Source organism: Ctenopharyngodon idella, chromosome 13 (genome assembly GCF_019924925.1).
Source record: "Ctenopharyngodon idella isolate HZGC_01 chromosome 13, HZGC01, whole genome shotgun sequence".
Classification (NCBI taxonomy): Eukaryota; Metazoa; Chordata; class Actinopteri; order Cypriniformes; family Xenocyprididae; genus Ctenopharyngodon; species Ctenopharyngodon idella.
This window is the reverse complement of record NC_067232.1, coordinates 35,100,912-35,128,076: the sequence shown is the minus strand read 5'-3', so window position 1 is coordinate 35,128,076 and position 27,165 is coordinate 35,100,912. Positions and strand designations below refer to the sequence as shown.

At 41.0% G+C, this 27,165-nt stretch overlaps 1 protein-coding gene across 2 annotated transcripts in view; it reads right to left on the bottom strand.

Annotated features, from left to right (window-relative positions):
* meis1b (Meis homeobox 1 b) overlaps positions 1–27,165 on the bottom strand; it is a 66,802-nt gene that overhangs the window by 34,868 nt on the left and 4,769 nt on the right. For both annotated transcript variants that reach the window (XM_051917699.1, XM_051917700.1), the window contains exons 6-8: positions 26,703–26,849; positions 17,968–18,079; positions 2,157–2,302 (exon numbers count right to left, since the gene is read on the bottom strand). In XM_051917699.1, the coding sequence (XP_051773659.1) occupies positions 2,157–2,302; positions 17,968–18,079; positions 26,703–26,849 (405 nt within the window). The remainder of the gene's footprint in view (positions 1–2,156; positions 2,303–17,967; positions 18,080–26,702; positions 26,850–27,165) is intronic.

Genomic DNA, 27,165 nt, shown 5'->3' with positions numbered 1-27,165 from the left:
GATGTCCTAAAAGAGGGGTTTTGTCAGATTTAGCAAACATCCTGGGGACAGTTTTGTCCCTGAAGTATAGTTAAATACAAACACAAACACTTCAGACAGAACAAGCTCTCAATGACACAATACTGTCCACCATAATAGTCAGCCAAGACAAACAGGAAACTAAACTTCCATCAGTCTGTGCTCTTGTGGATATTGCACACTTTTGTTTGTGTGTATGTATGTGTGTGTCTGTGTGAACTGGCAAATGGCTTTCTTTTCACACACCTTTCTCCTGGGGCCGCTAAAGGTGGGAGTTGATGGGGGTTTGAGTGTGTGTATGTGTGAGTTGGGGGTGTGTTTGGGGCAGGTGAAGTTCTGGGGTGCTCAGGCATAGTTTCTGTGCCGCAGATGTAAGAATGGGGGGGGCCAGCATGTGGGGACTTTTGGCACTGATCAAATGGGCTCCCTTTTGACTCCAGCTTGGTTAGAAACACATTTCCTTTCAACACCTCAAAATACACGCTGCTAGCCATAATAGCTACTTCAGCTATAAAGCGTAACACAAACAAGTGAAGTCTTAAGTAATATGTTTATTGAAAATACACCTACGCGAACATTTCACTGTCTTTAATTAAGAGACATTATTATTATGAGTTGTGCAGAGTGTGCATGTGTGTGTATGTGTGTGAGAGAGAGAGGCTGGCAGAGGTGTGTTAAGCCTGTGAGAAGGGTAGATATATGGAGATAAGTGGTGTCTTGACAGCACTCCGATTACTTTGTGGTAAATGAAATAGTGGAAGTGAAATCCATCAAAGCAAGAGGAAGAGACAACCACATCAATGGCCTGCGCTTCTCTATCACTTCTCCATGGCAGGTGTGGACAGCCACAGTAAGAGAACTAACCACCAACCCAAAAAACACATTCGACTAACCAGCTAACCCAGTTTTGATCATGTAACCTAGACATACAGTGGCTCCAAAAAGTATTTAGTATTTAATTGCTGCACTACTTTTGATATTTTACTACAAATACTTTTAGTCTTCATTTTATATGCAGGGCTTGACTAACTTTTTTACTCACCAGCCACTGTGACTAGTGGTTTTTCAAAGTTACTAGCCACTCAGCATTTTCACTGGCCACAATTTTGACATCGATACCATGCCATATAGATATTTTTAATATTATATCTTATAATTTGATATAATTATAAGAATTATAATTTGGCAGCAGGTATATTAGGCTGCTGTCACTTTAAGACCTGACGCATGGATCCATTATACTGTTACACATGCGTTTTCTTTCTCAACTGTATACGTTCACTTAAAACATAACTGACTGTGTTTACATGAATACTCACCAAGACTGGCATTTTGTGTGTATTTGATTGTTTAAGTGCACTAAGCAGCGAAAAAGAACTCAATTTAGTACTGAGAGGTGGCTTTATGTGCGTGCACTTTGGGTATGAGCACAAAATCTGTGTGAACGAGTAAAATTATGCGTGATCCAATGCCGAAATTCAAACCCTGTAACACCAACAATATTCATCCAGAACAAATTAAACAAGCAAGTGAGAGGAGGCGGGTTTGTGTGTCAACTCGCTGTCGGAGAGATGAGAGAGCGGGAAAAAAAAAAACGCAACTGGTATCGAATTCTGTGGAAAATAAGTATTGAAAGCCAATTGATATGTATCGAAAATATATAATTTTTATTTAAAATATAAAATGTATATATTATTTAATAAAATTCAACCTGACATATATATATGTAATGGCATCTAGACATCTTTAAGTGTTGCTATAGTGCCCAAATATTTTGGGGCCGCTGTATATACAATAATCCCCATCTCAAGTCATTGTTAATGTGGATAATATGCTGACACACACTGTATGGAGAACTCCTAAAATTCTCGACAAATAACAGTAGAAAAGAATGGAAAATGATGACTTCTGTATCACCTATCTCTGCTATATTTAGCTTGAGGCTGTTTTTTTGGGGTTTTTTTCTTGGCTTAAAACTTAGAGCATGTGTTGTTAAGGCTGGGCAAGATGAAGTGAATGTGTGTGTGAGTAAGCATGTGCATTGACCATTTCAAGGGCTTTGAAGTGCAGCATTCAGTATTGGCTGTAGAAGACTCAAAGAGAAGCAGAAAGAGGAAAGATCACTTTACTGAACTCACCGTCAAGTGCTGGAAGAGCCATGCCCTCATAATGTTGGTCGCCACTTTAGGGAAGATGCCCCGTTTTTTATTCCTCTTCTTTTCCTTGTCGGGGTCGTCATCATCTCCTGTGCTGGGTGACGCCACACTGTTGTCCAGCCCGTCACCTGTCAAAACACACACCGCACACACACAGGGAGTCAAGGGATGGTCAGTTCCTGATCAGTAACAGAAACGCAGAAGCAGGCAGCGCATTTTTTTTTCTCCAAAAACTAGGCAACAGGGTAAGCTGGCAACAATAGTGCTTCTTTGAAGCGTCACGTCTGAATGCATTCATTTTTAATACTTTTATAAATAACCCCCCTTTCTCATCCCCCACACAACGCTCAGAAAGAGAGACAGAGAGCACAATGGACTTGTAAGGTCGCATTTCCCCCCTGCCTTCCAACACAGTGAGTCACCAAAGAATTGAGAATGACAGAGAGATTTAGTCTTCATTATCCCAGGGAAATATTGATTGAAGCTCGCCCCGGTGTCTTTTTACCTCAGGTGGGGGAGTTACACACTATGAAAAAGGGGAAGGAGGGGGTGAATATGGCTGCTGCACAAAACGGCAGCCTTTCAAAGAGCTGCATTTTAATAACAATGCTGCATGGGTGCTTGCAGCAACCTGTGGGTGCTCGATAAGGCTTTATAATGGGCAGTTCAACATACCAGAGCAGAGGAGATGGCTTACGTCGCCTTTTCAGCTTCACACAGCCAGTTTGCTTGCGTACGCTGATTTTATTCAGATCCCCAATTATCGTACGCATTCCCTCTCAAACACTCCACTGAGAAGACTTCCGATAATTGTTATTATGAGCCCGCAATTCAAATAATAAACCATAAAAGAAACACGAGCGAGGCAAACAACAGCACGTTGCAAGGGTTTCAGTAGCGGAGGCACAGGAATGAAGAGAGTACTTTATTGATTACATATAAAGCACTTCCAAAAGCCCCAGCGCTATTCGTACAGAGAGATTATGGTGGGTTAACTCTTTCTCTCGCTCTAGCTTTCAGTCAGCGACATAAGGCACCTGTATCATTGATAATTAATGGAAATGTCTGCAGTAATCCGGTTGGAGATAATTTTTTTCCCAGCTCCATGCATCAATAGAATAATCAAGGGTCTAAAAGAGTCTTTGCTCCCCATTACCTCAGGCAAAAGAATTCCTGAAAGCATGCCTTGCGGGCACCTGAATTATATACGCCATTAGGAGAGCGAAGGCTTTCTACATTCCATATAAAACACTCCACCAACCCTCTCTGCCTAGGAGAGAAGCCCCAGAAAAGGCTGAGACTTTTTAAGTGAAGACTTATGTAGATACAATGGCTTTGCCTTTTACACAAGGGCACTTTCCCTCAGCCAGTCACTTACTGAGAAACTGACCAGAGCTGAATCGCCCTCCCCCAACACACACAGACACAAGGGGAAAAAAATCAAAACATACTCACTATAAGCCGTCAAAGGCGAGTTTCGATTACATCATTAACTGATGCCAAAAACAGCCCTGGCTTAGAGAGCAGTTTGTCTTCCGACTGTTTTTAGGCAAATAGAACTTCCCCAGCTCCCATCTGGAAAGGCAGTGGCACCGCTGGTTTGTAATCTAAGACACCATTTTCATTAGAAGCAAATGCTCCAAATCCGGTGTAAAGACTAGTTCGTGTTCAGCAAAGCCTAAAATAATAAACCCAGGGCTTGTCCCATGCGAGTTAGCAAAACAGAAGCAAACACTGGATATCAGGTCAGACGGAGGAAGAGGGAAGGGGGGTACGACGAAAGAGTAAAAAAGGGCAAGGGCCGTTTGAGTGATGTCTGAGGTAACTCTGTTGTGTGTGTGCTCTCCTGAGCTTTGGTCTTCCGCCTCTTCTAGCCATTTTGAACTATTTAACCTCTCTTCCCCAATATTTTCCTTAAAAACTGACCTCTGAAGGCCTACACCTTCAAGGCAAACGAGGGGGAGGGAAAGGAAAGCTGTCAATTTTATTGGGATTTCCATTTTTGACGCAATTTGATACCGATTTAACTTGGTCGAGTCTGGGACTAATTTCACCTCTTTTTTAGCATTGCAGTGTCAGTGTGAGCACATGGCAGCGAGTTTCTGTCACAATGTCAGCCCGTTGCTAAGCTAAGAGTCAACACAACATTAAACATTCATTTACATGCTATGAAAAATATGGTATGATGTGATTTTTGTTGTGTTGTAAGTGATTTCAACCATTTTGCTTATTTCAAAGCCTCCCACCCAAAACACTGTCCTCCAAAATCATGTCAGAAAAATGCAAAATGGTTCACAAAAAGCGAGCATTTCTGATTGGCTAAGAAGGTGTCACTTCCCTGACTCTTTTCTCACCGTTCACAGAGTCTAGGGCTGTAACAGAGATGTGCATTCGGGACACCTATTTCAGTGTGCTTATAGCTGTCAATTTTATTGTTTTTTTTCCCCCATCTTCGATGCAATTTAATACTGGCTCACCTAATTTTGCATCTATTTTAACACTGGTGTGACGGCATAGGCATATGACAGTGTCTATACGGCATTTTTGTGTCAAAATGTCAGGCCGATGCCGAGCTTCCGCACTCTACCCGCGCCAAATAAAGACGAATGATGGCGGCGAGACTGAAAAGGTGGAAATAATCATAAAAATGATGCTAGTCCATAAACAAGCTCACAGCCTCATTAGTCCAGCAGCAGGCTCCACTGGCAGATTTATGCGCCTTTTCGCTGATGCCATGAGGAAATGCCACGGGCGAACTTTGGCCAACTGCTAATGGGTTATGACAGCGTCTTAGCAACTACTGCAGGGAGGGGGGACACGCGGTCCGGTTCGCCACTGACAGAGAAGAAAATGTCATCTCATCTGGCCATGTGTGGTGGAGTCTATGCAGCAATTAGAGAGCAGGCCAGTGACTGGAGCAGGCCAGAGGCTTAGGAGGATGCCCCGCGGCTAACCAGGGAGAGAATTTTTTATGACCCCCTCGTACGCGCGCACACACATCCGTGTGTGAGATCAGCCTGTGACGCTCTAGATGCCTGGCTGCTGCTAAAATCAGGTTAGCTTCCCAACATGCCTTTGTCAGCCAGCTCTTCTGATTGGCTCATCTACTCCATCTCAATACCTGTCTCCTGCTCTCTCGATCTCTCCAACCATCTCTCTCTCTCTCTCTGTCTCTCTATCTCCACCACTCTCTCTAACTTACTAAAGGCGCTTTCTGACATTATCAGAAAGATGTAGGCTAATCTGTTATGATCCGATTACTCAAAAAGGGCACTACCTGTTCCTCTTGCCCTGTGCGTACACAACTCCAAAGTGTCAGCCATTTTTCTGCTGCTTTACAAATTAGCAGAGTGGCACTTCCGATCCATCAAGCGTTCATTTACATGCTACAAGATGACTTGACGTGACATTTTTGAGATGGAGATCTACCACCTCTGCTGAAGAGACCAGTAAAGCCTCGATTACACTCCAGTTCGGATACGTACACGGACAGCACGGATGCGGACTACTTGTATTTATACTACTGAAAGTGTATTCTGGGGTCCGCTCGGCGGACGTGTTCCACACATGCGCAATAGATCGAACAGTAAACAAACATGGATTATTGCACATCATTATTATTGCACATCTTTATATTGTTATAACGACGGATTGTAGAGGTGCAGGTAGCGACGGACTTCTTCACACAGCCTCTCTTCAAATTTGACGTCCATGTTGTTTTTACAGCACATGCGCAGTTGGTGCTTTTGTAGCCTAGTGACAAAAAAATGGGAGGCATGGGGATGTCTGCAAAGAGCCTCTGCGTACACCCTCCGATTTTTACGTCACGTGGACCCTAGCAGACCCTCACGTACAAGTATATCACTAGCTTTAGGCTGGTTAGGTGTTGGTTTGGTTAGGTCTAGATGGTGGCTCGGTCCATCAAGCAGAACTTGCTGGTAAAGCTAGTTTAAAGGTGAAGTGTGTAATATCTGTGATTTTCTGAAATGATAATAGCACTGGATCAAGCAATGGTGTGACTAAGGGACGCCATTCAACCAATGGTGCGGCTTTGGGGGTGGGACTAAGCAACGAATGACAGGGGAATGTTATTTTTGCATTTCTGTTTGGTGCCATTAGTGGTAGAATTTGGACATTTCACCATTAACAAGGCCAATGGGGATAACAGCATCCAAAACACAACATATGCTGTTTTTCATCAGGGTTTAATTTTAATGTTTTCAACATTTGGATAAGTCAGGCTGTCATAGATCATGCTGTACAGCATCTTGCCCAATTTTAAGAAGTGTTTTGACTAAATTTTATTGGCCATGGTCTGATGGATGGGGCCAAGCTGTGGAAACAGATTGGCTTTTGCTTTACACCACATTTGGTCCATGGATGATTTCTAGAGCACCTCTGGCCTCTCCCTGCGGAGGGAGTCAGGTGACCTGTGCTGCTCTCTCACTCTCCCTTAGCATTCAAACACACTCTCATATGACTGTACTACGGCTTTCCCGGTCCTGCAATACCTCAGCCTTAAGGGCCTGCCATCCGCCTTCTTTTCACTATGCACACATTCACACACGTTCACACACTCTCCGTTCTAACACACACACACAGAGTCGCAAATAAAGAGAGTGGGCGAATGGGAAGAGGGGAGGGTCGGGGAAGAAAAGATAAAGCCGGGTTCATTGTATTCAGGCCATTCACATGGTTAGAATGGACCAGGCAGCGGGGGTTCCCTTTGCATGGGTCACAAGCGCCTCCCACCTCAAAAATATTCTGAACATGCAGGAATTCCTGCGGTATGATTCCCAACAAGAGACACTCAGATTAGCAGGGAGCTTTCCGTGCACGCTTGCCCCACCATACATTTTCTGTTCCTAAAATACATACAAACATTAGTAGCGGTCTGCTGACTGCAATCACTTGCTCCTCCAGCAAAATGGCCTTAGCTCCTCCAGTTTCTGACTTGGAAGGATAAATATAAAGGAAAGTAGAGGGTTTAATGAGATGCGACATGGCGGCGATGTGGCAGATCTTTAGTTGTGTTTGCCTCTTTGAGAATTGATCACTTGTGTCTTGTGATTTGCATGGCTGTGCATATGTGTGTATTTATGCTCAACTTACTTAGAAAGAAAAAATAGCACTGTAAATACTAATCTGCGGAGAGTCATAATTGCAATCTGTAATTACCCAGGATTCATTTTAAATAATGACAGTAAATAATGACGGTTTTAAATAACTGCAGGCATCTTAAATAATGACACTGTTTTCCCCCCCTTTTATTACACATGTATGATGACAGTGACAGATCTGTAATTCATAATTTGAGGGGAAAAAGAGTGTAATTACAAGTCTTTCAGCCGTACCTCGTGCGTCTCTGTCATCGCTTCGCAGCGGGGCTAACAGAGAGGGTAATGCATAATGTGGCTCATATTCAGTGTTATAATGCCTCTAATTAAACAGAGTCACCCGCGTGAGTCCTAGCTGAGAGCTCCTCATGCATATTCCCAGGTCTCCGGGATCAGGCCGCTGACATACCCACAGGTGATGGCAAAAATGTCATTGCAAATGTTACGGCTCTTTTTCGTCCATGTCTGTGTAGGGGTCACTTCCACTGAAGCCCCCGACACGTTGGAAAGCGTACCGAGGCCCAGGGGCACAAACACAGCATTAAACTGAGGTCTCTCTCACTCACTCTCTCCCTTTCCCTCCCCTCCTCCTCTTTTCATTCTTCCTCCGGTCCGTGTGTCGAGGGGGGAAAACGGTCAAATGAAAGTGTAGGGCCCTGAGTTTACCCTTTCATGTCGAGCACTTTTACTGTGTAACTATTGATTTTTCTCCTTTGTAATTTTTTTTTAATCTGAAGATATAAGGCGGGCAGAAAAGGCAGGCTGGTGAGGTTCAAACGGGAACACTTTAAGAGTCCTCTGATTCCACCGAGGCAACACACACACACACACTCACAAAGAGTATACATGCTCTATTCTCCCTCTCTCTCCCTCGCTCTCTCTCTCTCTCTCAGACAGCTTTTGACACCTTCTCCAGGGCCAGCTTTGTTCGATATCCAGGCAGACCGGATGGCTGAGAGGAAAGTGTTTTTTAAAAAAAGGAACATGGCTCGCAACAAAAGCTAAGAGCCTTCGCTGGTCGCAACAACAGCACTACTGCAGCAATCTGCCTGGAATTCAACTCATCTGAGCGCTTTTAAACCTCTCATCATCTACTCTAGGTGAACCTAAAACAATACACACACACAGCCAAATAAAGACATGACACCCATCCTCTGACTCAATTGAGCAGAGCTACTTTTCAATATCGGTAACAGACAGAGGCCTGTAGACAAACGGTTTTGTATTGTTCCTTTGTGTTTTTTTGGTATATTTTGGTAATGAGCGAAACGGAACCAGAGCCGTGTGGTTAACTGCGGCGGTCTTCATTATTGGCTTCTGGCAGATAATTTTCCACATGGCGGCTATCTAAATGACACAGGCTGAGATAAGTGCTCTAATGCACAGGGATTTTCCCCAACTACAGCGTATCGCCATCCATTGGGCTGTAGTACAGTAGATAATGTGAGGGTATTTCACTTCTAATAATAGCCTGCTTGGTCTCCCCTGCGTTTGTTAAATGTAGTTAATATGGAGAGTGAATTGTATGGCAGAATTGCATACAATGATCCCTGCTTATAAAGAAAAGGCAGCCAGGGAAAATAATAAGTCATCTAAAGGTTGAAATGTAACATCAATGATAAGCTGCTCTTCATTCAGATCCATTATGTCTACACATACTGCAGTTTAACGAAGACCCCCGTTTCACTTAAAGAGTGTATAATATCTGGAGAAAGTTAAAAGCTAGCGCTCTTATTCATCTCAATTCCATCTGCTTGGATAGCCTGTCACAAGTAGACAACCTGCTTCCTGACACCTTTGCTCATAGGCACTCATACACAATGATTTATTTTGGTAACACTTTATTTTAAGGTGACAAAGTTAGACAAAGTTTTTTTTGGCAGTCACATATACATATATACATGACGCTGAAAACAGATTGGCTTGTGGAACTACAAGAACACACTTCCAAGCATTTTGCTGGTGACTTAGATTTATGTGTTATTTATGTGGAAACATTAAATTTTTTTTACGTTTTTGAAAGAAGTCTCTTTCTTATGCTCACCAAGCCTGCATTTATTTGATAAAAAATGCAGTAAAACCAGTAATATTGCGAAATATGGAAAAGAACCATTTTCTATTTGAATATATTTTAAAATGTTATTTATTCCTGTGATGCAAAGCTGAATTTTCAGCATCATTACTAAATCAGTCTTTGTCACAGTCAGTGTCACATGATCCTTCAGAAATAATTTTAATATGCTGATTTGCTGCTAAAGAAACATTCCTTATTTTCATTTTTATCAATGTTAAAAACAGTTGTGCTGCTTAACATTTTTGTGAAATTGTGAAGATTCTTTGATGAATAGAAAGTTCAATGAACAGCATTTATTTGCATTTATTACATTTATTTATTACATTTATTAAAGCATTTACTAAATAGAAATATTTTGTAACATGTTGTCTCTTTTGATCAATTTAATGCATCCTTGATGAATAGAAGTATTAATTTCTCTCTTTTTTTAATCTCTTCACAAATATTTGAATGGTATCATTGATTTCACAAAAATGTTAAGCAACAAAAACTGCTGCAAAAACTAATAATAATAAATGCAAATCAACATAGAATGATTTCTGAAGTATCATGTGACACTGAAGACTGGGGTAATGATGCTGAAAATTCAGCTTTGTCATCACAAGAATAAATTACATTTTTAAATGTATTAAAATAGAAAACAATTATTTTAAATTATAATAATATTACTGTTTTACTGTATTTTTGATTAAACAAAATGTAGCCTTGGTAAGCATAAGTGCATTACAAAAATTGTAATGTTTCCAAACTTTTCACAGGGACTGTATCCAAAGTCCGTTTTGAATGGCGCTTAATGTAGACAGCCATGCTGACAGACAAACCTTGACCCCTTGGTTGTGAAAAATGGTTAAGAATAAAGACATAGGACAAAAAATAGTAATTCAAGGATGAACTATAACATCAGGGGGCATTTCTTTAATAGGCTGTCCTTCATTTAAAAGTGGCATATTCATTATACCTATACTTACTGCAGTCTAACGAAGGCCTCAGTTTCACCCCTGTCAGACATGCTGAGGCCACAGGAAGTGGAGCAGAGGGAATGTGGGGGAATTGTAGTTCTATCAGCTTGGGGTGAACTAGGGAGATAAGGCTCAGGGCTGGAAGTGACGGAAACAGAGCTGGGCTGAACGTCTGCTTCCTGACAGCAACAGAGCAGGGGCGGCTGGACGTGGGCGATACCATTACAGCTCGGCTGTGCAGTCCTCTATTGAGACCACAAAACACATACACACGCACTTGCATATATATTCACAAAGAGCAGGGACAGCTCTGAGGAATTTTTTGGACATTTTTTAGGTTATCAAGCTGGGAATCTTTTTGGTTCCTGCCATTCTTTGACTCATTCGGGCTCCCAGGGCATGGTTGGTGATCAGGTTACGGCACGCAAAAAAAAAAGTGCACGCATGCTCGCACACACATGCATTCACTCTCCCTCAAGCACACATTAAGCAAACACACCCTCTCTCCATATACATACACACCCTCTAAAAGCATACAACTTTTGTTTGTTTGTTATCTCTCTTTCACTCCTTAAATCTTTAAAAAAAAAAATGCTTGAGGAGGTCTTTATCTTTCCCCCTAAATCCCTTCAGCAGGTATCCATGTCAAAAGACCAGGGCTGGGCTCTGGGAGAGGATTGTTTAGTAAGGGTCAGTCCTGGGTCAAGCTTTCGGCCCGTTGTTAACACAGCCCTCCCCCTGGTGCTTTTTGCACCGGCCTCCATCTGCACACACCTTCGTCGACCGCCACTCCAAAACTCCAGCACCCCAGCAAATAATCCCTCTCTGTGAGAAGTCTCTGGTGACAAATACAAAGGTCAAATAGCTTTAGCACACAGTGCAAGGGAAGCCAAATTCCCCAAATATGGAGCTTTGGTGGTGTTTGCTCGCATGAAATTGGCTTTCTGGGGTGTCTCCAAAAAGGCCTGGTAAATTCCTTCGTTCTTTGTTGGGCTTCATGCATTAAATGTCTTTGCGATTGAAGTTCTGACATATCTAAATTTCCTTATTTGGTGTCAAGTGGTGGAAAATTCATTGTTATTTATCAGGGTAAATTAACATGTCAGGGAAAACAGGAATGGACATACTAAAAAGGCTCTGGAAAATGTCAATAAATGTGAGGAGAAAGACATATGGAAGAGAAAAACAATCAGAGAGTACAGTTTTGTCTATCAAAGAGTATATTTTGACCTGCTCCCAAGCATCTCCTCGTCATATCTCTTCTGGACGGCTCACATGTCTTTGTAACAGTCCCAGGACCTCACACGCACTGTCCCAGTCACTATCGGCAGGAAAATATTCCTCATGCAGTATTATCGGTAGGGCAGCATATGGCAAACTAGCAGCAGGCTACTCATCCTCATCCTCTTTGGAGGCTAAAATTAGCACAATACTGTTTGTGGCTTTAAGCTGGACTCAAACCCACTGTGATACCGCTAATAAAAAGACTGGCCTCCTGCTTAGAGAAAGAATGTACATCCCTACAGATCACAGGAGGATTATCCTGCTGGGATAATGTTTTTTCCTGCAATGGCTGCAGAAAGATTTATATTTTTAATCTAATTTTATTCGGAAACAATCTATCAGGCGCTCATCATGGTTGACTAAAATAGCTCCTACAGGTCAGTGGGGATATTGTAAAAGTGAATCGTCAACAAGAGACGTCTTTTTGGCAGAGGATAACCCGAAAAGAGATTGCTAATCTCTTTATCAAAGGCCTAAATAAACTAAGGCGAGTGCATGTGACACAACAACACAAAAGCACCTGATTAATGAACAAAGAGTTAAAGCCTGTTTGTTTACTGTCACTCACTGTTCCTCAAACTCTCTTCCCAACATCCCCCTTTCTCCCTCCCTTCCTTTTTGCCTCCCCTCTCTGGCCTTCCTGCCCTCTTTATCAGGCGAGCCAAACGGTGATAGCATATCTCATTGGGTGATATCAGCTCTTTCCTAAAAACTTGGATACAGCGTATCTGATAGACGCTGGTGGGTTCGCACTGCTCCTCCCGGGCCGTGCTGAGTAATGTTCACTCAGGTCTTCTAAAGCAGACCTAATGCATTGTGACACATCAGTGATGAGCTGCTCTGATTTGTCAAATTCACATGAACCTCTACAGCACAGATCAGATGACGGGGCATGGCGTGGGGATTTTTTTGAAAGGAGCCATGGGGTTTCCCAGCCATTAGAAGCAGATCAGGAAAAGCAACAGAAATTGCGCAAAAAAAAAAAAAACGTGACCCCTCTCAGCAGTGACCCTGCATCTGACTATCAACTATGAATGAAGTGGAAAGCTGGAGTATTTATCTGAAAAAAAGTATTTTCCCACTAGCTACTTTAATAAACAATTATCAGTATTCTACTGATGACCAACAATTCCACAGTTGATCTGATCTTATACAGCAATGTTGCTAACCAGAACATCAGAAAAGAGATGAAAGAATTTCAAGTTCTGAGAACGTACAAGCAGATGAGCGATGATGACAGTGAGTGGCTGTGAAGGGAATATTCAGCAAACACCAAAAATCTGGTTTTGGCAAGTTAAGGAGGATTGGTTTAGAAGGACTTCCTGTACACATGGAGACAGATGCAAAGTGTCTACATCATTAACACACCACAATTATAGCATTTGATCTAAATTTACGCCTGCTTCCCACTTAAACTGAACATCACATAGCAAATGAGTCCAACCCGAAACTCCTTAAAATGTGAAGTGTGGAACTTCTGCACTACCGGTGGTACCAAAGACAATTTCAAAAAATAATGATGGCTTTTAAACATGTTTAAAACACTCTTCCATTTCTCAAATAAACAAGTAGTCCCACCCCACACCATTGGTTGAGAAAATGCTTAATTTCAATTCTGTTTGGTACCACTAGAGGCACAACAATTACAAAAAAACCTTTACAAAAAGTCTTTACAACAAAAAAACTAGATGCCACATTATCACATTAAACCAAGCTCAGAGAATGAGTAGATAGAGGAAGAAAAAGATGTCAGTAGCGCTATAGCCATCCATCTCCCAAGAGTTCACATGGTCATGGGTGGGGGGATAAGAGAAGTACTTCAGCAGTAGTTAAATCCCAGAGCAAACAGAAGAGCAAACACAACAGTGACACTTTATCATACCAGCTTTATGAGTATTATCTGCCCAGAGACAAGGTGCTCAATCAGGCTATGAAAGCTAGTTAAAGGCAATGATTAGGAAAGCAGAAGAAACAACTGATATATGGGGAAAGGAGGGGGGGGAAGGTTGTTTGCTTGCACCTTCTCACTTTTCACTCTCCTTTTTCCCACATGACACAGGACATCAGCCTAATCCCAAAGGCAAACTGTCCCTTGGTGTGGGAACCAGTGGCGTTTCCCCTTTTTTTCACCATGGGACCGCTATGCGTACTTACAGTCTTATCAGGAGTGGGGCCATAAAGCCATTGGTGCTGATCGTATTCGGAGAAACAAGCGGTAGATTTTGTTGGTTGTGCCATCACTTCTGAGATTCAGCGGGATCATAAACACGCCAGTGGTTCAGATTCCCCTAGGTTCCCCACGCTGTCCTTCCCCTAGGTAACCTAACAAAATTTGCAAGTGACTCCTGAGGACACAGCTCCATATATGTCCCTCTATGACTTTGACATAATGGCAAAATTCAGCCATTTGTTGGCACAATGTGAAATTCATGAGCGCATCATGCAAAGGGGCTTGTAAGAGAGAACATGATGCATTGTGTGAAATAAAAACTGTTCTTTGATTTCGTACTTCCTGTCAGTGCATTCCCAAACACTTACTGGAATTGGTACCTTGCTCTGTTTCCTGTGATCCCTTGTTTCTCTATGCCTTTCCCTCTCTTTCTTTCTTCCCTGCTCCTTCTGTGGGTGTGCATGATGTGATGTGTGATGTGAATGAGAGAGAAAAACAGCAGGGGCTGCTCGGGCCGCCCGGTGCCGGTCTTAGATCCCTGCACTATAAAAACCGCACACCTTTTATCAGCCATTATGCCTCTGATTTAACCAGATTACCCCACCAACGTGCTGCCACTGATACACGGGGAGAGCACAGAGCGTTCAGCCTCCCCCTCCTGCGTGCAGCACTTTTGCATGCACAGAGGAGAATCTAGTGAGGCAGGAACAACCGCTGACTGACTACACCTGAATGACAACATACAGCTCCTATTGCTCTTTGAAGCACAACATTCGCACACACCAGGCACGATTAAAGCAAAAAAACAAAGTCAAAGAGCAAGGGCATCTAGACAGCGAGCGAATGGAGAAGCGTCCTCCTAACAGCTCAAAGTGACTGAGCTAAACAAAGCCAGGACCCTGCTGTAAAATCAAAAAGGAAAGTGATCAGCATTGTAGTGCACTCAGCAATTGAGGAGAGCACTGAAAATAGCACATGAGAAATGCAAAGGCATGCAGGCGGCACTCAGAGACAGAAAGAAAGAGCGAGAGAGAAAGGGGCAGGGTTCTTCCAGTCTGCTGGACAATCGTTGCAATTAACGGGTGACTTTGACAAACACGTGAGGCGGGGGCTCGGTGGGCGGATCCAGCCTTAGAGGTTCGCTGGCATCCTGTCAGAGGCCGTGTCTGCTGGTCAGTCTCAGATGTCAGCCAATCGCAGAGCAGAGATGGTGGCCAGGAGCCAATGAGATCTCTTGCTCAGACTGACCTTCACACAGGCCGGTAGCAAACTGACCATTAAGTCAATGATGACAACAGCACTCACCACAATCAATCCGACAAAATAATGATTAGTTTGATGCATGAAGTTTAGCTGCAGCTTTTCTCGACACAAGTAACAGCACCAAGTGAGTCCTTGTAACATTCACAGTACTGTTCATTGACCTGTATATATTGTACAAGCACATTCCAAATTTTTCACACATCTTAGGCCGTTTCAGTGGGTTTTTACAGTACATTGAGCTGTTTACACCACAGCTGAATGGTCACATTCGTCAATAGTCATTCCAGAAGAGTTTGGTCGAAGTAAATGAACTTCTTACCTCGCTTTGAGTAAGCTCTGACTGGCTCCCACATTCTTACCGCAGTACAGTTTTGGAGTCCATGGCTCTGCATGTAAATTTATGCAGACAATAACAAGAGCCTCACAGGAACTATTTGACTTGGCACACATGGGGCCTTTCGCAAATGGGTCCTGGTAATTGCTGATACATATCTGACTCCTGTAGTCATCACCTTGTTCCCAGACCCTTTGATGAGGCAGAGAAACCCAAAGCCTTTCAAAACACTCAGCATGATCTCTGCGTATGTGAGAGCATGTCATTTTCCACGCGCCCTGCCCTTTTTTGGTAGGGGTTCATATCGCCTTGGTTCTCCCTGCAGCCCAAGGGTGTCTCTTTTAATCTGGGTGGGCGCTGGTCTTGCCAAGCATCCAGAGCGAGCAATACTCAACAGTCCATAATAATGATTTGTTTTCTTTTTAGCCACTGAGGGTGGATGCTCAGAAAAGATGGCTTCAAGATACAATTCCAGAAGATGTCCCCCGAGAGGGCAGCTGTTAAACAAAGGCGGGTGCATACGAGCACGCTACGCTAATAAACGGGGTCTAATTAGAGATGGGCCGGACTGAGTCTCTGCTGGACTCCGCTAAGAAAGTTTCTATGAGTGCAGTGAGGGAGGAGCGGGCTTTATTCTCCCGCCTTAGAGGGGGACACATGCACTTTGAAGGGCACGGAATCATGAACAAGGAAAATGCTGTCCTCAGTCGTACTAAGATGCTATTTAGGTGCGGTATGGAAAACATGGTGTGGATGGCAACCACTAGAACCATCAGCTATGGTGCCAATCTCTACGTTGATGGGTTACAGATGTACAATGTTATGCATGTGGGTACAGTTTGAAGGTTTGTTATGATGCTGTTATTGCATGGAAGCCATTCTCATTTCATTCACTCCAGTTTTAATTTCAAAGATGCAGGAAAAACGCAGTAGCAACACGACTTTTTTCAGTGGTTTTATAGATATTTATAAGGTAGATAGCTTGTTAAAGCTAATTATAAGTGTAAGCACATGGAAAGAAACAGTCTCCGAAAAAAAGTCTGAGAGTGAGCGAGGGGACCAGTTGGGGACATATTGGCATGAGTTTCTTGGCTAACAGCAGAATAATGGTCTTATTGGGATTATGAAGTCACTCCTTACAGAACATGCTAATGCGGTTAGCAGCACTGCTTTACACAATCAGCAATTAACCCACATTAACATAATACTTCCACTAAACCTCCACTGGCGTGAATAAGACCGAAGGGGCTGAAGCGCTCGGGTCATTTGTTCACGCTGAACAAACTCAGCATACATCCAGGTTCATAGCTCAGCCTCACAGCGGCCCTTCCTGCTAGCGCACGACACAACAAACACTCATCCAAAACACTGGGGTGAGGGAACATGAGGGGAGGAAGGAGGGGGGTGGACATTAAAAGCCTGGCGATAATTGGAAGTATGTGAAAAATGACGTGTCACTTTGGTCAATAAAGAGCAAAGGTCACCGTAAGCAGGAGCCCAAACTCGGCACAAAATGTGCTCATTAAGGCATCCAATCAGAGTGTGGCGAGCAACCGGCCATTAGTCATCGGCCATCTGACCGACTCGGCCAGGCCGGCCTCTCTCTTATTGCTCTCCCTCTCTGTGGAGGGGGAAAACCGGCGCTGGTATATAAATCGTTGCTCAGTCATCTGGAACATAATGTGGTCCTTTCTGCTCTCATCCTGCTTTGCCTGCTGGCTGTGCAGCCCTCAAACTGCTGCCTTGACATCCCTTTCAATAATAAATGAAGTTGCTTTTTGCCTACAGTTTGCTTGAAACCCTCCTCCACTCCTCCAGTCGGCACCTCCTACACCAGTTCTCATTGGCTAAACCACACAACTAGCCAATCGCCATGGCGAACATCTGATGACTCTGTTTACGGTTTGAATTTTACTGACATGAAGAAGTGAGTGAAGCTGGCTTTCACTCCTTTGAGAGGGAAATCCTACCAAGAAGATATCCAAGAGAAAATATCTCTTCTCTTTGAAAATTCAAAAATCTTGGACTGGAGTATAACAGAACATATAAAGCTCCATCAGTGTAAAATCTCTTTTGTTAGACTGTCATCACCAGCGGCTTTCTTCAGACACCCTATCCAGATGGGCCCAGAGGAAGGTTCATTAATGCAGCCTTATCACAACCAGCTGATGGACCTACGCCACATCACCGGCCTAAACATCTGCTTTAACTCTCTCTTTATACACAAGCTTGGCTTCAAATAGACACATCTGCATCGTCAGACAGTGACACTTTCATAGAAACATACTTTTTACACTGCCCTCTGGAATACTTGACTCTGATTGGTCAATCACGGTCATGCTGCGATCAAGTATTGTGCAAACTATACAACTGATCCCATATTTTCTACCTAACTCTGCTAGTTTTTCTCGTTTCACTCTGTGGACTCTTTCTAAATCAATATTCCATGTCCTTCGATTTACTTAAGTAGCTGTTTAACATGCAAGATCATTTACAGTCCTGATGACACTCTCAGGGTTTATTTTATGATAATGACGGGCTGACTGTACATTATCCCTTACATATGCATCAAAGGATGTCTCAGAACCTTACCTTGTTCGCTGCTGTTGTCACCGCTGTGCGATGTGTGTCCTCCGCTGGATGGTCCCGGTGTGCCCCCGGAGCGTGTAGAAGCTGTATCATCATGGTCTCTGTTCCATGAGGTCTGTGCGGAAAGGGAGAGAGAGACAGACAGAGAGTAAAGCTCACAATCAGGCATCAGATCACAGGGAAACATGAACACGCTACAGTCCCATGTTACAAAGGCAGCTGGCTTTATCAGATGTTCCTCATTTCATTGTTTTTCATCCTCTTACCAATCCCTACAACCTTCAATCAGCAAAGCTCACAAGACTTATGGACCAAGCATTTTAATGACACCACACAGTCGCTGGCTTCCTTAGACTTTCACAAAACAAACAGAATGTGGCCAAACAGAAGGCAGGTACTGTAAAAAGAAAACAGCACTATTTTAATTAACACAAAGTAAAATAAAAATGTTGTATTACCCGAGACAGGATATCCATAATCCAGAAACCAAAAAATAAAAACAATGAAAGAAGTATTAGCAATAGCAGCTAAGATGTGTATGCCTGTCCACACACATGCACTGGCTAACTTGAGATCTCTGAATACAACAAGAGCCAGTCAGTCATCTCTCTTATATCCCAGAGCGAGGGAGGGTATATGTGTGAGAGTGCGTGTGTGCCTGTTCGCTTGTCGCTGGCCTAGCGAATCAAAATGAAATCAAATAAGAGCCATTCTCCTTGAAGTTGGGAAGAGGAGGAGGAAAAAAAAGAGAGAGAAATCCTATTGACAATTAAGCTTAGGTGTATAATAGAGAGAAAGTGTCAGCTGTTGGGCGGATGGTATGTGGCAAATGGAGCAGACATGGGGATAAAGAGAAGTGGACGGAACAATGGCGAGCCGGGGCCTGCACACACTCAGCCCCATGCAGGGCCTACTTGTACTATAGAACAAAACAGATGTTGCCTCTTATCACTGGGTGCCTCCACAAAAGTAACATTAGTGTGGGAGGAAAATATGAGATGAAGGCCGCAGCATCTTTTCTGATGTAGAAAGACGAGGATCAGAGATGACAATGCTCAAGAGCAGGCCCAGGAAATCTTTTTTTGCATTTTAAATGCAGATTTTGAGGTGAATATTCGCAGTTCTCAGGATTTAAACATGGAATAATGTGCTAAACTTAGTTAAGTATTCTTACTGATAGCTGAAAGTATAATCAAAATAGACACAATATTGAATAAGCGAATGAGTAGAACTTCAGGAATGGCTTTACAACTTTCCATTTCTGTGGAAAACTGAGAAGAGTTTTGCACCCACAGATTACTACATGTATTCACAAAAATAGCTGTGAAAAAAAAGTGAAAAATGTATTCATGTGTGAATGTGGTCAAATGTTTCATTATTCATAACAATGTCTAAATGTAAACATAAACATATATGTATAAAGGACAAGCAGTTTGGAAAATGGATGGATGTATGGATAAATGCATAGAGAAAAAATATAAAAGAGAAAGTTTTAGCTCTTTTGATTTTATGACACTCCTGAAGTAGCTAAACATATAAATATTGATCTCGTTTATTTACTGTACTCTTGGAATAAAAACCACAAAATAAATCTTTAAAAAAAAAAAAAAAAAATTAAAACAAATTATGGAACAAACCAAACTGCATTTGATATATTTGCCACAAGTCTCCTAAAGACTTGTGAGGCGTAATAGTGCCAGACACTCTATTATATATAAATATAAACAGTAATATTGTGAAATATTTTTACAATGTAAATTAACTGTTTTCTATTTGAATATACTTTAAAATACAATTTATTTCTGTATTGGCAAAGCTGAATTTTCAGCATCATTACTCCAGTCTTCAGTGTCACATGATCCTTCAGAAATCATTCTAATATGATGATTTGCTGCTCAAGAAACATTTATTTTTATTATCAATGTTGAAAACAGTTGTGTAAAAAAAAATTCAGGATTATTTGATGAATAGAAAGTTCAAAAGAACAGCATTTATCTGAAATATAAAGCTTTTGCAACATTAAGTTAGTTATTTTAAATTGTAAAAATATTTCACAATATTATTGTTTTGCTGTATTTTGGATCAAATAAATTAAGCCTTGGTGAGCAGAAGAGACTAATATATATATATATATACATATATACATATATATATATATATATATATATATATATATATATTAAAATAATGTCCAGAAACAGTCACAAAAAAAAAATTAAAAAAAAATGGTGTATTCTGCAGCATACCAAAAGTATGCCGTAAGAGGTAATCTAGAACACATGCCCAGGGAGCAAACAGTTAAAACTGAAATTGCCAGTTTCTACAACTCTTTGTAAAAGAAAGAGAGAGAGGGAGAAAAAAAAAATGGAGGGAACTTGTTTATTCAGAGCTTTGTGGAAAAGAATGGTACAGCACCCTGGAGACCGAGAACCCTAGAGTCTCCACACGTAAAAGGATGTTTTTTACGCACAACAAATCCCACTTGAAAATATAATTAGAATGGAGAAAATAGCAAACTATTGCATTAACTGTAATTGAACAAAAGAGCAGCGGGGCTTGTGGGAGGCTGACGCTCGGCCCCATGGGAATGGGGGAGGGTCTCGGCCGAGGGTGAGTGACATCTCCAGGGTGTACTCGAGTCTATTTATAACTGCCCCAACAATCTCGTCCACCACAGATCTAACAGTTAATTAATAAAAAAACCAAAAAACACCCAAAACGCAGAGCAGTCCACCATCGAGCAGACACCCGGAGGAAACCGCACAGGCGCATAAGCGAAGGAGTAAATATGTGGGCCAAAATGAACAGCGGGTGGAGGCGGTGTGGATGCAGATGGTTACAGGAGAGATGAGTGCTGTGGCGGAGAGAATGCTGTCTGCTGCACACAACAACACACTTGATATATTCACTGTCCCTCTAATGAGCTAGCTAGAATTTATTCAGTGCGGTTTTTTTTTGTCTTTTTTTTGGTGGGGGGGCTTCTTCCCCTCCCCCTTCACATTTTCTCTTCCCTTGCTCTTTTTCTTTCTCTCCCTCCTTATGTCCTTCCCTCTCTCCAGTGCAGGATGTAGATTAATTCAATGCTTAATTGTTTAGTAAATTCAATTTTCCACATTCTATTCTGCATAGCTTTAGCTAAAGTTCTTAAATCTGCAGTGCGTAGCCCAGGGAGCAGCGTTTGTCATCTGTGCCTTTCCTTTTTTTTTTTTTTTTTTTTTTTTTCATTACCATTTTCTTCCTCCACCACTTAATTCGCCATGAAAAGATTTTCCTTGCTGGAAATTCTGATTCTGCTATGATCGGTGAGGCATTCCAATTCATTGCATTTTCATTGTGTTGGGTCTTAGATGGAAGCTCTCTTTCTCTGCACATTATACACGCACTCATGCAAAGAATATTGGGCTTCCAATTCATTTATAATAATAAAGAAAAATGTTTCAGGTTACTGTAGACTTCACAGGGGAAAGAAAACTCATAAACAGTATATGTTTACAATTTCATGCCACAGTGACTGCTCTCTCACTCTCTCTATTTTTTTTAACACAGACTCACCAGTGTCACATTGTACTATTTTTGGTTCTGGCTTCATCTAGATAGCACAACAAAACGGACTGAGAGAGAGAGACAGAGAGAGAGAGAGAAAGAAAGAGAGAGAGAGAGAGAGAGTTTTATATGCCTCATCAAACCAGATTAGCAAGGACACTTGAACAAGCTCACTAAAATACTCAAGCTCTGCTGGGAAATACTTGGGAAGCACAAGATTCACACATGAACTTTGCCCAGTGGATTGCAACCAAAAACTAAATCTGTTCAGGACACTTGTTTATTTGTTTACCCCAGCTTGTTGATAAGGCTGAGATCCTCGATGTTGATAACAGACCACGTGGCTGTTGGTTCAACTCTGCTGAAAAACATTAGGGCTTCTTAAATGAATGGATGTGGTAATGGCATGCACAGAAAGGGAGGGCGAATGCTAGAAGAGTCCAATACCCCAAACACCTCCTTTAACAAATCTTACAAAGCAAAATCCAGCAAAATTGAGGAGGAGGGAGTTTTGCTCTACAGAGAAAGCGAAATCTCTTAAAATGGCCTGTGGGTGAGATCTCGTTTAGAAACAAGTACAGTCACCCTTAATGGCACTATAGGATAATCACACATCTCCTTTAATTACAAAAGCTTTCACCTCACTGGCTAAAAGACTTTGGAGTAGAATCCTCTAGTTTCGTTTCTTAAAAGTTGGGGGGGGGGAAAACCCTATAGAATAACTGCAAAGAAGTCTGTAGAAAAACTCTAAATAATATAATTTAGAGAGAAAGTTACACTTAGCATGAAGAAACATTATATGTTTTTTCATGCTAAGTGTAATTTTAATTTTCACGAACTTAAAAAGAGCAGTTATTAAACTACCTGTTTTCAGTTTAATAAATCAGAGTAATCACATATATGAGATATTCCTGTGCCACTTTTTCACAGGGTAAAACAGTCACGTTTGCTCTTTATAACACTTGTTGAATCGTTGACAACAGCCCACATTTGTTCAGATAAAGAACGAGGGATCTCACCTTCTCATTACTTCAACAAAAGCTATGATTACAGCACATTTTAACATTGCCCACAACTATTGTACTATCAAAAGATGCACTTCAGTCTGCACTTTAAAAAAAGACATAATAAACAGAGAGAATAAAAACAGATTTTGTGTGCTGAGTTCTTATCCAAAAGTGCAAAAAGATGTTTGCTTGAGCACAAGTGATACATTCGACGGTTAGGATATAACAACAACCAAAAGAATCTCTCATGACAGGGAAACAGTGACATTATTTATACAACCCTTTAAATGTTCTTATTCACTATAGAATTATATTTTCAATCACAAATTATTAAACACAAAAACTACACAACTTCTGTGTGGCCTCTACGCCATACATCAATAACATAGCTTACTCTGTAATAACACCCCTAGTTTTTAAATTGTCCCTGAACAAAACAGAAAGGAAACTGCAAACAGAGAAACTATTCAGCATTTCAATTATTTCAACCCCTCTTCAGGCCGCATGGAATAATCTAAAGAGCCCTCGAGTACTGAAGTCTTAAGCACTGCAGAGGATTTCATGGCGTTGAGTTCATTAGCAAATGGCAGTGCCTCTCTGCAATTAAAGACAACTGTGCAAACGCTGCAGCCCATGGAAATGCATTCAGACTCTTTACTTTGAGCGTCAGCACGGAGCAAACACGTCACAGACAAGTTACCATAAGCCAGCCAATCGGAAAACAAATTATCCTACTTTGCGCTGAGGCACAAGAAGGCAATAAACATGCCGAAACAAAAGATAAAGTCATTACTCTGACCTGACAACACTAAATATATTAGTTGATAAATGGTTGTTTCAAAACCAATCTGACTAATTTCTATAACACAGCACACTTTTTATATTTAAACAATAATTATAGCAAATAAGGGGAGGGAAAAGATGATATATGGGTGATTCTTAAAATGGGAAAACTTTTCTGTCCCCTACATTGAAAAGAAAAGAAAAGAAAAGAAAAGAAAAGAAAAGAAAAGAAAAGAAAAGAAAAGAAAATCATTCGAGCTTTAACCAAGTCTTAGCAAGTTTTAAAGTTTACATTATAATAGATTTATACTTTTATTGTAGCTTTATAAGTTCTTTTTTTAAAAAGGTTGAAACGTTGAATTTGACATAATTTCATTTCGGGTTTGTCCCTTACCCAGACTTTTTTTTAACTTCTCCTTGATAATAAATGCATAAAAAGTGTTAATAACAGAGAAATTCAACTTTGCATTATTTCCTAAATTAATTTCATAATTTCAGTTAATTTATAATCTCAATAAATTTAGTATTTTATAACAAAAATCACTGTCTATACTGCTGTCATTACCATCACACAAAGAATTTTAGAGAATTAAGAGTTTTTCCATTAAAAAAACTATGTGAGAGTAGCTTTTTTTTTAACCAATGGAGTTAGTATTTCATAATTTTAATTCAGAAACAACCAATTTCATTTTATGAGTTTCAAGTTAATTGAGTACTAGGTAACCTGTTGCGTCCTGTTGTCATAAATCCAGTCTAGAACTAATTATACAAACATACACTTTAAGATTGATCAAGCCTGTGATCAGATCAATATTAGAGAAACAGTCTGAAACATAGCTTAAAAAAATTCACCTAGTAAAAAATGTGCCTGAAGATGCATATGTGTGTGTGTGTGTGTGTGTGTGTGTGTGTCACACTTTACGTTAGCGTTAATTTTGTTATAATACACTACTTAATACAAGATATAGGCCTACTATTATGTCAAATTATTATTTTTTTCCATTAGTGTGGTAATTATACACATACAATATAAAGTGGTAGCAGTCAAACAACCCAAAACTTCTAAACAGGATCCTCCAGAATGAAGGTACAGCAGTGAAGGGGTTAACTACTTGTTAACTAGTCCCTCCGCTCATACGGCACCTGAGGCTCATATGGCCGCGCGTTTATCAGCGCAGTACGAGGAAAACAACGTGATCCAAACTGGCTCGGCCGCATTCATCAGAGAGAAGAGAGAGAAAGAGAGAAAGAGAAAGAGATGAGAGAGAAGAGAGAGAGAGAGGGGGGGGGGGGGGGGTCCTTCTGACTTTTTCACCCCTGAGCTCTGCCCTCCTTCTCCTCACTCGATACTTGCAAAACAATGCTAAGCTGGAGTTGAGACATTATTGATACGATGCTTCGGTGCACGGAGGACGAAAACAGAGAACAGCGCTGGACCACAGAGTTTAATAAATTCTATGTATATTTCTGATTTTCTTATGCTGCAGTATTCCTGCTGGAATAAATTGGCCTTTGAATAAATGAACCGTCTCTCTCCCTCTTGTTAACATTGTTGAGAATTTGCACAAAGGAGATTTTTTTTCCAGTCCAATTCAACTTTATGCCCGAGGGCATATATTAAAAATACATATGGAACGAGATAATGCATGAGCGACGCAAATTCGTTAGGGATGTCACCGCCTAGCAAACTCAGAACTGTAGCCACACACACACACACACACACACACACACACACACACACACAGTAAAATACATATAGGACAGTCAAACACTCGAAGTTAACTTTAACACAGTTAACCAAAAACTACACAGAGATCGCCCACTGAGCTTCTAGTTATCTTAAACTTATTTTTAAATTTAAGTTTTAAAGCTCTTTTTACTGCCTATCTGATTTTAAGCAGTACAATACTAACCAGCGGCATTTATGTACGATTCAAAATAAAACAAAAACAGATTCTACCTCGCATTAACAAACTTTTGAAAAGTTGGTCAGTTTACTTTGAGGAATCAGACTTTCATGAAGATGTAAACACCTAATATAGGCCCTAATATTTAGACATTAGACGTCATCAAGAAAAAAAAATATAGGACACGTCTTCATCTTAAAGTCAATTAAAGATCTGAATTCGTGCCCTCGAGCAAAGCATAAATTGCTCTTATCAAGTTATATACCTGCATACCCAGGGGTCTTCATATAAGCCTAATTTATTTCTATCGCTTAAATTCATCTCTGCTCAAAAGTAAAAAAAAAAAAAAAAGAAAGAAAAAAAAAAGAAAAAAAAATTGACATGCCCTCTGATAGAGTTTTGTTAAAGTTGTAACACAATTGACATGATGCTATTTAATGCTGCCTTTGAATTAGATGCATTATCTGTACAGATCTGCTCATTAACATAATCATCAATACAGCCGAGATAGACTAAAGCAACCAGAGCTCGTTTTATTGAAGCCCCTGTTTAGTAATGAATGGAACAAGGTTTTCTCTCCCTCATATAAAAGCTGGTGTCCGACGCACTCATTGGAAAGCTAAAACTGGTTTATTCGATCACTCAGCCATATGGAAGATGACGGATTTAAATTATTTAGCCTAATCGCTTCATTACTTTTTATGCTGGTGAATCCACTAATCCCCCTAATATAACCAATTATTATTATTTTTTAACAATTGTCTCTCCCAGGACTCATATTATTAATTAAAAAAATATATAGGTAGCCTATATTTAAAATAAATATTATCGGCGTGTTGCGATTAAACCAACGGACGCGTAAAAGTTTATTTTAAAGTGCGTAAAGTTCAAGAAACGTCAAAGAACCCACCAGCACAAGCTGGCGTATAGTTAAACATGCAGAGAATTCCATATTTTCGTATATACACAGAATACTGTATGACACAGTGCTACTCAAACATGAACGCGCGCTGCTTATGCTATTCAAAGCGCTGAGAGTAGAACTCTGAGCATATGCGCGCTCTTGTGTGAGGAAAAACACTGACAAGGCAACTAATGAAGCGTGAACAACAGCAGAAAACCAAAGCACCAAATCTCTAAATGTCTACTATAGATATGTCTCCATTAGGTTCGTAATATTTTCGTAATATACACCATAGACAGGCTAACCATTTGGTTTGATTAAAAAAAAGGCAAACGAGAGAAAAGAAAGAGGGAAAGGACTAAATTAAAATCGACAAGAAACAGGTCAAGTTTATGGCAATGCTTTCACGAGCTAATCTCCTCGGGTCAGTTCCGGGATCAAACCGTAATGAAGCAATAATGGGCCACATTATTCCAAATTTTTCAATCCGATGGAATTTAAAAGCCTTAATCGTATGCAAATAACAATGAGGCAGAGAAAGTGACCCAAAAGACGATCTGAATGACCAGAAAAGAAATGGACTCCTTCACGTACCTGATCAAGGGGCCCCGATGATCTTGTAATTTCTTCACTGTCTGATTTTGATCCTCCTTCTCTGTCGTCTATAACCAAGTCGATGGGCATCTTTCCCTTCAAACAGCTGATGTACCGATGACAGAAATTGTCACAAAGTTCATGTACCTATAGATACAAATGGAAGCAGGGAGGGGGGAAAAAAAATAAAAATCACAAAGGGTCATCACAGAGAGTTGACAAGTGCATCCAGAACTCCTATTGACATGGAAAACCTCTCCCAATGGCCTTCTCTGATAGCTATCGGACGCATCCGGAATGGGAAATAACTTTACTGCCTCTCAAAATAGAGATATCGCAGAAAATTGACACTGACAAGACGACTCACGGGCTACACCGTATTCAACACCCGTGTTAAATTCATCTGCTCCCGGGGTTGTGGCCATTAGAGAGATGACCTGCTTGACTGACATTTAAGGTAAAC